The sequence below is a fragment of the Cyprinus carpio genome, chromosome A17 (assembly GCF_018340385.1).
Source record: "Cyprinus carpio isolate SPL01 chromosome A17, ASM1834038v1, whole genome shotgun sequence".
NCBI classification, from domain to species: Eukaryota; Metazoa; Chordata; class Actinopteri; order Cypriniformes; family Cyprinidae; genus Cyprinus; species Cyprinus carpio.
In genome coordinates this window covers 25,379,165-25,391,712 of record NC_056588.1, presented here as the reverse complement: position 1 = coordinate 25,391,712, position 12,548 = coordinate 25,379,165, and the positions used below count along the sequence as shown (strand labels likewise).

Sequence of the window (12,548 nt, the reverse complement as noted above, 5' to 3'; positions counted from 1 at the left end):
TTAAATTGCGACCTGTGCTCTCAATGTCAAATGCAGAAATTTTAATCCATGCATTTATGACCTCAAGGTTAGATTATTTTAATGCTTTATTGGGTGGTTGTTCTGCATGCTCAATAAACGAACTACAGCTGGTTCAAAATGCAGCAGCAAGAGTTCTTACTAGAACCAGGAAGTATGACCATATTAGCCCGGTTCTGTCAACACTGCACTGGCTACATATTAAACATTGTATAGATTTTAAAATCTTGCTTATTACTTATAAAGCCCTGAATGGTTTAGCACCTCAGTATTTGAACAAGTTCTTGTTACATTATAGTCCTCCATGTCCGCTGCGTTCTCAAAACTCTGGCAATTTGATAATACCTGGAATATCAAAATCAACTGCGGGCGTCAGATCCTTTTCCCATTTAGCACCTAAACTCTGGAATAACCTGCCTAACATTGTTCAGGAGGCAGACACACTCTGTCAGTTTAAATATAGATTAAAGACCCATCTATTTAACATGGCTTACACATAACACACTAATACGCTACTAATATCCAGATCCGTTAAAGGATTTTTAGGCTGCATTAATTAGGTAAACCGGAACCGGGAACACTTCCCATAGCACCCGATGTACTTGCTACATCATTAGAAGAATGGCATCTATGCTAATATTAGTCTGTTTCTCTCTTATTCCGAGGTCACCATAGCCACCAGATACAGTCTGTATCCAGATCAGATGGTCACTGCAGTCACCCGGATCCAGTATGTATCCAGACCAGATGGTGGATCAGCACCTAGAAAGGACCTCTACAGCCCTGAAAGACAGCGGAGACCAGGACAGCTACATGAGACCCAGATACAGATCCCCTGTAAAGACCTTTTCTCAGACGACCACCGGGACAAGAACAAAGGAAACCAGTTGAGTCCTCTGCACAATGTGTCATTGCTGCAGCCTGGAATTGAACTGCTGATTTAGTCTGGCCAGAGGAGAACTGGCCCCCCGACTGAGCCTGGTTTCTCCCAAGGTTTGTTCTCCATTCTGTCACCGATGGAGTTTTGGTTCCTTGCCGCTGTCGCCTCTGGCTTGCTTAGTTTGGGACACTTCATTTACAGCGATATCATTGACTTGATTGCAAATTATTGCAAAGATACTATTTAAACTGAACTGAGCTGGATGATGACATCACTGATGAACTGCCTTTAACTGTCATTTTGCATTAATGACACACTGTTTTCCTAGTTAATGTTGTTCAGTTGCTTTGACACAATATGTTTTGTTTAAAACACTATATAAATAAAGGTGAATGACTTGACTCTGCACATTGCTCATTCGGTCTTCCAAAGGTGGGATTGTCTGCTCCAGATCCTCCAGAGGCCACGCTTTTTGCTCCAGATCTTCCCGAACTCCCTGCCTGTTCTGTTATGATATCGGAGGTCACCTGTCAACTCCCTGCCTATCTTGTTACTACCACAGATGTTGCCCTAGAACTCCCTGCCTGTCCTGTCACAGCCCAAAAAAGGCCATCCCTGGACCCTTTGCCTGTCCTGTCACAGCCAAGGAGGGTGTTCTCGAACTCTCCACCTGTTCTGTTATGACCAGAGAGGCCATTTCTAACATCTCTGTGCTGTTTGTTTTCAGTCCCACATGTTGCTCTGTGGTGGTCTTCTATTCCACCATGACCATCTCTAGCTCCGCTTGATCCACCGTGGTGGTCTTCTGCTTTGCCAGCTCTGCTTTGGTGTACTCCTGCTTCATCTTCTCTGACATGGTGGTCTTCAGCTCCATCAACTCCGCCTTTGTGGTCTTCAGCTCTGTGTGCTCTGGAGGTCCTCAGCTCCATCTGTTCTGCTTTGGTGGTCTCCATTTCTGCCTGCTCCACCAGGGTCATCAACTCCACCTGCTCTGCTGTGGTGGTCTTCAACTCCACCTTCTTTGACATGAGGGTCTTCAGTCCCATCTGTTCTGCTGGCGGGGTCATCTTCTCCGCTGTGGTGGTCTCCAGCTCTGCTGAGATGGTCTTTTGTCCCGTCAGCTCCACCCTGGACACCTGCTCCACCTTGGCTCCCTGCTTTGCCCTTGCTTCTTGTTCTGCTGGCTTTGCTTGATTCTCCAGGCCCTCCACCACCACACAGGCCTGGCCCTCAATCCCTCCCCTGGTCTGCCTCAGCTACACCTCCCTCCTGGACTCTTAGTTTTGTTGTTGGGGAGAGTCTGGAATCCGCTTCTTAAGTGGGGGGCTCTGTTCAATTTTTTTGTTCTCCATTTGTTTGGACTAATTACAATATAAAACACAACATTCCTTTTTCAGTTTATGATCCTCAAGGGAAATTTATTGACTTTGAGCTGAAGCTCACAATAAACGGCCCCTCTTTTACCATGGGTGAGGTGGAGAATGACATTATGTACCCACCATGCACCATGCTCACCACGGACCTCCTGCCAATAGACATGTTTGTCACTGAGCTAGAGCCAGAGGCCATGTTCTTCCTAGAGGCTGAGCCTGTTACCATGTCTATTCCAGAGCTAGAGGCAGCCACCATGTCTGTTCCAGAAGGAGTACTAATCCAGTTCACCATCCTGCAGTGGTGTCCCACCAGCTTTCCCAGCCTCAAAGCTCTTCCTCTGTCAGTCCCATCTGGCTGGTGTAAGATCCTGATCCTGTCCAATATCCTTTCTACCTGCTGGTCTCGTCCAGCCTCCAAGCTCCTTTGTCTCCACTGGTCCTCTCCAATCTCTAAGGTCCTTCGTCTCTGCTGGTCCCGTCCAGTTTCCAATATCCAGCATCCCAGCCATGGAGGCCTCCATATGTTTCCTCATTCCCACCATGGAGGTCATCCAAAGCCCCATCATCCTCGCTGATTGATTAAGTTCATCTATGTCTTTTTAAGTTTCTAATTTTTCTGTGTATTTATATGCCCTCAGTTTCCTTAGTTCCTTGTCTGGTATTGTCTTTGCATGCCATGTGTAAAGCTGTTGTGTTTGTTTCTTGCCATTTGTGGTTTCCCATTCTGTTTTAGATCTAGATCTGCATCTCATCATCCTTGTCTGTCCCACTTAATACAATTGTTGTGAAATACGGAAAAAAGAATTAGCCAATGTCAAGGCAAGATGAAGAGTGGTTTTGATATGGCCTGATTTTAGAAATTAATTTAATTGAATTTGAAAGTGTTTACAAGACATAGGGACACAGATGTAAAACTTCACAGTAAAAAAAAAATATATATTTTCAGAATAAACCATTTCTGTTAGTTATCTCTTATATCTTTTAGCTAATCATAGATTTTCATCTAAATTGAATAATGCTTTAAGTATTGAGTTATTGAGAACAGCCTTTTTTGCAGGAGTGCGTAATGTAATGTTATAATTTTATTAAATAAATAGAAAATCCAATTAAATAGTAGATTTGTGTTGAGAACATTGTAGTGATCATCTGAGATGAATATCAAAGTGGAAATGCTAAGTTATGGGACATGATTTGTCTTATGTCTGAAGAATCCATCAGACCGCCGTGGCACAAATCCACACATATTTCTAGGAAAAGCATATATCTCTTAATCTTAACCAGCCTCAGTGGAAAAACAAAATTCCTGTACATGTAAGTAGGTCTTTTATGTCTTTAGCTCCCTCCAAATAAACAATATATTATGAAACTGTTCTATACAACCACGCGTAAGAAAATGCCCCACTTCACCGCTGCTGTTGGGATCTGCCAGGGGCGATTCCGACTCAAACGACTCTGAGCCGATTACAAGCACCAGGATGATGTGTGCTCATTGAACAGGCAGTTTTCAAACCAGTGCTTTACAAGAGATAAGAGAGACCACTACAGTGAATAGCCTTCGTGATGGATACGGAAAGAATGCATTCACAGACAAATATACGAGCAACTGTTTTATATAACAATAAGCATCCATTAATATCAGGAGGTGGATGATAACTCAATGCTGCATCTCAGAGCTCAAAGGATATTTAAATTGCCTTTACTTGTTCAGTCTTAGTGCCATATAATCTGACAGTGTAAAACACCTGTCGTTTAAGTGGGTTATTCATACTTTCTTTAATTGAACTTGTGCTTCAATTGGAAGAAAAACGGTTTACATTTTCAAAACAAACCAACTCTCGCCTTTCTTCAATCCAATCCAAGCAACAAGACAAACACTGATTGCACTGATTTCTATAGTGCACTGATGGTGCATAAATCTTCTAGCAAGCATTGTGGCTGAGGGAAACCCATAATCCTTTGCTCCTGAACACATTAAATATGTATAGGGCTGTATAAATAACTGTCATTTATTTAGAATTAATCGATGTTTTAGATCCATTTAATCTGGTTTATGTTGATTAGTTAGTTGAATATATGTGTTTTGTTCATGTCGCAGTGATGGTAATCAGAGGTGTTGGGCCTTTTTCATTTCAAGGCACATTCTCTTCTTACACTGAAAAAAAGAAAAAAAATACTGGTCTTATTCAAGTTAAAAATGACTTAACATCACTGAACAACCTATTTACATCAAGTCAGATAGAAATTGCTCCTTAATGTAACAATTGCAGATTTACTAGTTACAGTGTAAGTGCCAATGTATTCTGCAGTTCTTTATGTATTGATACTTTTTTTTTTTTCCACTTTTCACTTTTAAGAATATTGTTCTTTGCACAAAGCACAGAAATATTGACTGTACATATGAGTGTGATGGAGTGATATTTGCTAAGGCATTTAGACATTTTTGCATCGCTCTTCCACCCATAATGTTCAACCTTAACACATTTAGAATTTAGTGGGGTTTGCAAAATATTTATTTCAGTTACAGTGTGTGATTTGCACATAAGTACACTGTTAAAAACAGAATTTATTCAGCTACTATTCAAATTACAAGTCGATTAAGTCCAAGCTTACTGTGACAGGACTGAAATAACATTACTAACAGTGAATAATTATTGGTATTATGCAAGTCTGAAAGCACATATTTAGGATTGAGAGTCAGTGAATGTAAAGACCAGAGAGAGTTCTCCATAAACCTATTCTTGAATCAAGGTCAGTGTGAGTAATAAACCCAGTAACCACTGATCTGTCCTAGTAAATCCTCTCACACATGACACGATTAGGAGAAACAGAGGCTCTGTTATAGAGGAAAGCGCATTACAGTCATTCTGCTGCTCAACATGAGTCAAAGTTAAGAGTTTTAACAATTTAGGAAAAGTCTTGGGGAGAAAAGTCAGTCTATTGAAAGATCCACACTCTAACAAAAATTGGTGTAGGATTTAATTTGAAACTATTTTTCCTCAGAAATTGCTAGTAAATTTCACAAAAACATACTGTTAATTTTTTTTTTTTAAGTAGAAAAATGTAAATATTTTCTTGTAAAAGGTACTCCTGTAATCATCTATTTACAAATTTGAAAAAAATATTTTTTTTTTATTTCTTTTTTTTTTTTTTTTTTTTTTTTTTGTTGTGTTATTGTAATTTTTAGAAGCTGTGATACTTAAATGCCTGGACATTTTATGTTTATTACTATTACTAAATTACACAAATGCGATACAAGAATAAATATGTAACAAACTCAAGCAGCTGCATTAAAAAAAACTACTGTTTTCAGAGCTTGTGTTATGCTAACAATCCTTTACCTAATTTAGTGCTTGCAGTCAAAAGTGACCTGCCTTTTACAAATTGTTATGCTAATCATTATGCTATATTATCACCAAATCTTTTGTCTTTTTTTTTTTTTTTTTTTTTTTTTTTTTGTTGTTATACCATTTGTAAGCAAAGTAAGTTTTAGTCTGATACTCCATGTCAAAATGACCAGAACACAACATAAAGTTAAAAACTTTGCTATCATGATATGTGGACCTCAGGGGGAAATGAAACAACAGAAAATGCATGACTTACTTATAAGACTTGGTCTTGTCTAGCCAGATTCCACACAGCAGAGAGCCGACCACGCCAGCGATGACAAGAGTCAAGCCAATTCTCCCAGCATTCACCTCTTCACCCTGTGCTTCAGACAATAATGACATCTGAGATATCTTTAATATATCACCCTGTAAGACCATGTTCTCATGTGTTTAGATGACACAATACACTGAAATTGAGTACTACTGTCAGACTTTCACAGAGCATTTGCTAAGAATGTGATTCAGAGATTCACAGTGAACTTATAGCACGATACATTATGTTTCCCGCAAATAAAAAGCAAGGCAATGTTCCTATAGTGCTGAGCAATTATCATAATCATTTACCATGATTTATAAATGGTACTTTAAAAATACCATGCTGTTACAATGGTACCATCTCCAAAAATATCATGATAATACCATGCTACTTCTTTGTTAGTGTATATGCATCATTTGGAAGCTCAGCTACTGCTATCCTGTGTCTGTAGAGTGGATGAGGATGATAAGGACTCGCGGATGTTGACTGCAGGACTCACAGGGTAATGCTCTATTATCATCCTGTTCAACAGGGTGGAAACGGCATAGAAACATCCAACGTTCAGGCCTGGTAAGCACAAACAGAGAAAATCATGCTGTCAAATAAATATGAACCACAGGATTCAAAAAATTATCTGGTAAAATGACAAATTGATAGTTTAAAAGGATGTGTAGATTCTCCACCACAAAGAGCAGCATTGAAAAAGGATTGCAATCTGGAAGTTTAAGCAGCCCAACTGGGAGAGCTGTTTGAACAGTTCTAGTTTTGGAGATTCTAGTGTTGTAGAACTGACACACTTTCTGACACAGTTTTAAAGACAAAGTATAATTTCAAATGTGAAGTTATTTCAATTAAAGAGAGGCCAATTCTAATTTCACTTGGGAGAATCATGAACATTTTACATGCATTAAATTACACAGATTTCTGTAGAATTGAAGCACCTATCATGCATAAAGTTTCAGCTGAAATTGTTCTGGGGGAGCGGTATTTTGGCTGGCAAATGTTAGGAACAAAAACCACACTTGTTGTTTTTTTTCTTGCTTGAAATAAAATTGTAAAAAAGTAACACTTTATTTCCACAGGTTGCCAATGCAACATTTCTCATTACAATTACTTAAAGACAATGACGATTACTAAAACTGTCAAATGACGACAATATAATAACTAAAACTAAAAACTCAAATGTAAGTAGCACGACGCAGGAGAACACAAAGCTAACAGTCTTTAATAATAAATCCAACAGGATAATGGAGAAAATACGACACAACAACTGAAACACAAACACTACCTGACAATGAACAGATGGGAACACACAGCTTAAATCCTAGAAGTGCAATCAAGGGAAAACCGAACCGGTGTGAGTGACTAATTAACAACTAAGGAAACTAACTAGAAACTAAGGTAGGCAAACACATATAACAAATAATCTTGAATCTGAAAATCCTTAATCATTATTCGTGCAAACCTTAGCATGAGCTTGCATTTTTGGTCCCATGTATTTGCATGCATGAATGGAAGTCAATGGAACTAAAAGTGCATTTTGACCACCAATTATTTATGTATCTCTGTATTCTGATCCAAAACCTAGAGCTTCCTTGCTGTCTGTCTCTACATCATGTTGATAAAAATCATGTTGATTTTTTTTTTTAATTCTGGAGGAAATAATATATGCCTATATGGGGTCTTCAAATGCTGATTATAAAGACAACTTACTTGGTTAGGAGCAGAGCCATTAAGTGAGCATTTGTCTGTTCACTGTTGTTTTAGTAAGTTTCACAAATAGTCAGTAGCAAAAATACATCACCCGCTCCCCTCTTTATAAAAGAAAATAAAATTAATAAAAAAATATATGTTAATACTGACAAAAACACTATTAGAACACTAATAGTGCAGATGTACTGAGCGAAATATACAAAGGTAGAATGTGTTAATATCTTAATATGTATATGAATAAGATTAATCTGTCCATACCATAGCTGATGAGGAGGAGGATGAAGGGCTTGTTGCGGAAAAGTCTTGAGATTGAAGCCAGGTATGAGTATTGTGCGGTGGGCATGTGTCTGAGCGCTACCTGAGCCAGGGATGGAGGGATTTCGGGTTTTTCCTGAAACACTGCAGCACATACAGAAGTTATTCAAACATATGAATACGGCTAAAGAAACTGAAAAATACCACTCTAAACAATAATCACATAAACACTATGAACATCGGAGATCAATCAACATGACTCGATTTACTTGAAGACAAAATTATTACAATCGAGGATATCATCATAGGGCAAAATCATTGAGCCGTTCATGAAACATGAGCAGTAAATAGCTTGTAAACACCACTTGCATAAATTGTTGCATTCAGACATTTCCACAGAAACTGGTTCTGCTTGTGTTTCCTCCATGTAGTCAAAACCAAATCACCACAATCCATTTCCAGATTTTTCACTACTTCAATTATGACACAAATGACTTTGTAAAAGCAAATCTCAAAACTGATCTAAATCATCTAAGCATTATAGGAACAGATAGAGAGAGCCAAACCTGCAGAAAACTACATAAGTAAATGTGATAACAGGAGAATTAAAGAATAAATGATGAAGCAGTCAAATAACTATTATGTATGTATGTATGTATGTATGTATGTATTTACACATGTTTGGGCATTCATAATCAAGCTGATGACATGAGTGAATTAATGGACTATTCCTTAAAGTAGTGTGGCACACTCACGTTTTTATGTTAAAGAGCAGAGCAGATTTATTATAAAATTTTTCATGCTGTTTAAAAACAGTTAGATTTCCATTCATTGCTGCTGTTGTGGATGTTCTTACCGAACACGACCAGCAGAAAGATGAGGCTGGCCACAGCGGCTGTGATGTAGAACATGAAGCTGATGTGTTGAGCCAGTTCATTTATGTCATCCACGTTGGGCACAAGAACCGGCGGGATCAAGAAGCCAATAGCAATGCCAAGCTGAAGAGGAAAGGCATAAAGAAAGAATTGCATCATATTTCTTAGTACCACATCATTTTGAATTTGCATGCACAGGAGAACTTTTTTGCACAATTCACAACACATTATTTTTTCTTAACCTTGTTCTCACGCTAATGAATCTGATTCTAAATGAGTGACTGTATGCCCAAGATTAGTCAGACTACAGCTCTTTAATAGCCAGCTTTACATACACGTATATCCGTGTTGTTATACAGAGAAACCTCGCAGCTCGAGCAATGATGCAGCTTTTCTTACTTGTTCAGTGTATATGATGAAATATATTGGAAATAAATTTTAAATATAATCTTGACATGGCTATGGCCACACAGAGTATGTTAGTTTTGTTATTTTGTTCTTATTTTTTTACAAGTTTAGAATAAATTTTAGTACCGGTAAAATCGTTTGTATGCATATTCCGTGCACAGCTACCTGATAATGCTGCTTTTTTCTCTCTCTCTCTTTCTCTCTCTCCCAACAAAATAATCACTAACTTTGCTAAAGTTTGTAAGGATAGTGGCATCAAATCTTTGCTTGAGTAGCAAGTAAACTAAGTAATCCACAAGCAGAACTAAATATTCTGATTTGCAGTATAAGTTGCATTGTTTTCCAGGCTGATACAGCCACACATTCTTCCAAAAGATCCCCAATACTGTAAGCTCAGTTTAATCCAGCTATGAAACAGTGAACAAGCACTCAGAGTTATGATGAGAAATACGATTTCTCTTATTTACTAGTGTGCCAAGGGGTCACAGGGGTCATATTTCATTTCAGAACAGGTTATTGAGAAATCTGTCTTAGGATATAGTGTAACCCCTCAGCGCTAAAGTTAATATCCTCCCTTCACTCCCATCCATAACTTCAGTGTGTGAGTGATTTGTAATTATGTCATTAACATGAGATCCCCACCCAGTTCATATCAAACTACAGTCATACACACCCTGTGCTGTGCTCTATACTAACATCTCTGTATCTTACAGTCAAAGTTTATAATAGAGCATCACACAAATGCTTTATGAATGATGTCACAGCCAATCACAACACAGTTAAGTAGAGAAGGTTGTCATTACATTTACATGAATGCATTTGGCAGATGCGTTTTTCCAAAGCAGCCTATATTGCATTCAGTAGTAGACCTATACATATCGGTTCATGCATTTCCTAATTGACAAAAACAGTTGTGAATAACAACAGATGCCTTCATGTTGAACGTGATTTTTCTCCAGTGAGGGGGAGGAGGGGGCAGAATGTTTGACAAATTGGCTATTAACTGTGAGCAGACAGAGTGTCAATCAGTGCATTGGAGAATACGGCAGACATAAATGTAAAGAACGTTGCTTGTCAGATTTTCCTAACAAGCAACCCCCACCCCCCCAAAAAAAACGCCCCAATAGAAGCCCAAAATCATGTATTATAAGCAGACTTGGCAACTCTGCATGGCTTTTGTTTTGTCCTGTGTAGATTTTTTTTACAAGCAACCCCCACCATGAATGTCTCCTAGTATTTGGATTTGTTAGTACATTTATAGTAGTTATAAAAATGCATTATTTGGATTTGTTCATTTGTTAGTACATTAATAACAACCAGCCATAAAAACAACATTAGATACACTAATAATTCTGCCTTATCTGGTCTCGCCCCCTAAGCACTGCAATATTGATTTTGGTGATAATGTTTCCCGTCAATACTGTTACTATATTTACAGTATTTTAGTATGACTTTATCAGGGTTAGTTATAATATGAGTCATGGGGTGTATATTAGTGACATTTATATATTCCAATTAAAGGCACAACAAGGAGCTGCTAGAGAATGAACATTTTAGTGATGTTAAAATGAAAATTAAAGTCCAACAGTTTTCACTGATTGAATACAATTTCACTGATTTGAATGGATATAAATAAATAAATAAATAAGAGTAAACTACAGGGCACAACCTCGAAGGGCAGTGCTATCCTCCAGATGTTCATATACGAGCACATTCAAACACAGATGTTTACAGAACACAGAAAATTAACGCAAATTATTATAAGCTCAACTTTTAAAAACAAGTCTGCCCCATTCTGTGTGAATGGTCTCTTAGAGTTTTAAAAAGGGACCAAACCATTTAAGGTCAAGCAATCGTGTAATGTTAGTTTCATAAAGCCATGCAACACTGTTTTGATGTTGTTCACAGGTTTGCATCGGGCTTACTGTATTGTTGGCAACCAAGTAGACAAATGATTATTGAATGACTTCTTCAAGGCAGAGACAAATTTTAGCTCCTTAAAACAAAAACTTTTTTAAAGAAAACTATTCAGACACTTTGACCCAAACATGTTTTGCTCAAGTTTTATCTGAAAACAAGAAACTTGTTTTGGTACAGAAAACTATTCTGTCACTTGTCATATTTTATTACCATTTTCTAAACTATAACGAATAAACTGTGATAATGTGTGAAATGCTGAATAAATGTTGGTTTGACTGTATACTGTATGACTAATGTTTCGTCTCCGATGAGGATGATCCTCTCGCGAACGCGCTTTCTGCACGTGGGCATCTGTTTAGTGCGAGCTGAGGCAAACTCGTAGTCTAACTTTCTGGGTTGCTGGGAATGCTGCTTGAAAACGCTGCTGAAACGTATTACTAATGAATATTCAATGCTACGTTTAACCCCCCAATTAACCCAATTCGCATCCTTCTTTCCACAGCTCACTGGTTGTTTCTGTGCCTAAAATGGCAAAAGAACTGCACAGTCTATGTGTGCAGACATATTCGGGGAAAGTCTGAGCGTTTGGTGTTATCTAGTCCAGCTGACTAATGTAATGCTAGTGTCAAGCCCTGTTCTGTGGCGGTGCGCTTCGTGCGCTTTTACGCACCTGGTTTCCAAACACGCCGATGGCGCAGGCGGTGGACACTTCATCAGATCCGAACCACACGGACGCGACCTGAGACGGCATTCCCAAAATGAACACCTGCGCAAAGGAACACGCGAACTGTCCGAGCATCGTGACCCAGAACAGGTTGGGCTGAACGCTGGCCACTTTGATCCACGTTCCCACGCAGTTGATCGAAGCTGCGAACAGAGCGATCACCCGCAGCCCCTTCCTCTCCAGCAGCCATGTCACTGGGAATATGAAAGGGATGTAAGTCAGCATATAGATCATTGACAGCCAGTCGATGGCGAATGAAGAGACGTTGTAGAATTTCATGAAGATGTTGTTGATGATTCCGTACTGGATCCACTGGAACGCGTTGCACAGCGAATAAGAGCTAAAGAGAAACACAATGAGCCATCGCCTCCGGTATAAGCGCGTGCTACATGCAGCAACAACTATCGTGTCTCTACATTCTGAGATTTCAACCTGATCGAAGTTTCCATCAGAGCTTTTCATCTGTCCAGCCTGTCCAAAGTGGTTGTCGCTTTTTTCGCACATTTTGTACTGCTAAGAAAACGCGCTAAATTCTACCTTCAGTCAATCCTACTTCATGAATCCTGAATCGCGTCCTTCCATTAGATTTAGGAAATATTCCCGACGCGTAAATTCAGTTCCTAAGAGCGCGTGAGTCTTCAGACAGACTTTGTTTCCAGCGCCAATACAACTCAAGTGCAAAGGTGAAGACAGAATCAAACATCCCTCCAGGGAACAACTCTACTTCACTGATTCATGCG

At 38.8% G+C, this 12,548-nt stretch overlaps 1 protein-coding gene across 1 annotated transcript in view; it reads right to left on the bottom strand.

Annotated features, from left to right (window-relative positions):
- LOC109062339 (feline leukemia virus subgroup C receptor-related protein 2-like) overlaps positions 1-12,548 on the bottom strand; it is a 29,055-nt gene extending 16,507 nt beyond the window's left edge. The window contains exons 1-5 of the mRNA XM_042774516.1: positions 11,755-12,548; positions 8,738-8,879; positions 7,885-8,025; positions 6,413-6,480; positions 5,872-5,975 (exon numbers count right to left, since the gene is read on the bottom strand). Of these exons, the coding sequence (XP_042630450.1) occupies positions 5,872-5,975; positions 6,413-6,480; positions 7,885-8,025; positions 8,738-8,879; positions 11,755-12,312 (1,013 nt within the window). The 5' untranslated portion in view covers positions 12,313-12,548. The remainder of the gene's footprint in view (positions 1-5,871; positions 5,976-6,412; positions 6,481-7,884; positions 8,026-8,737; positions 8,880-11,754) is intronic.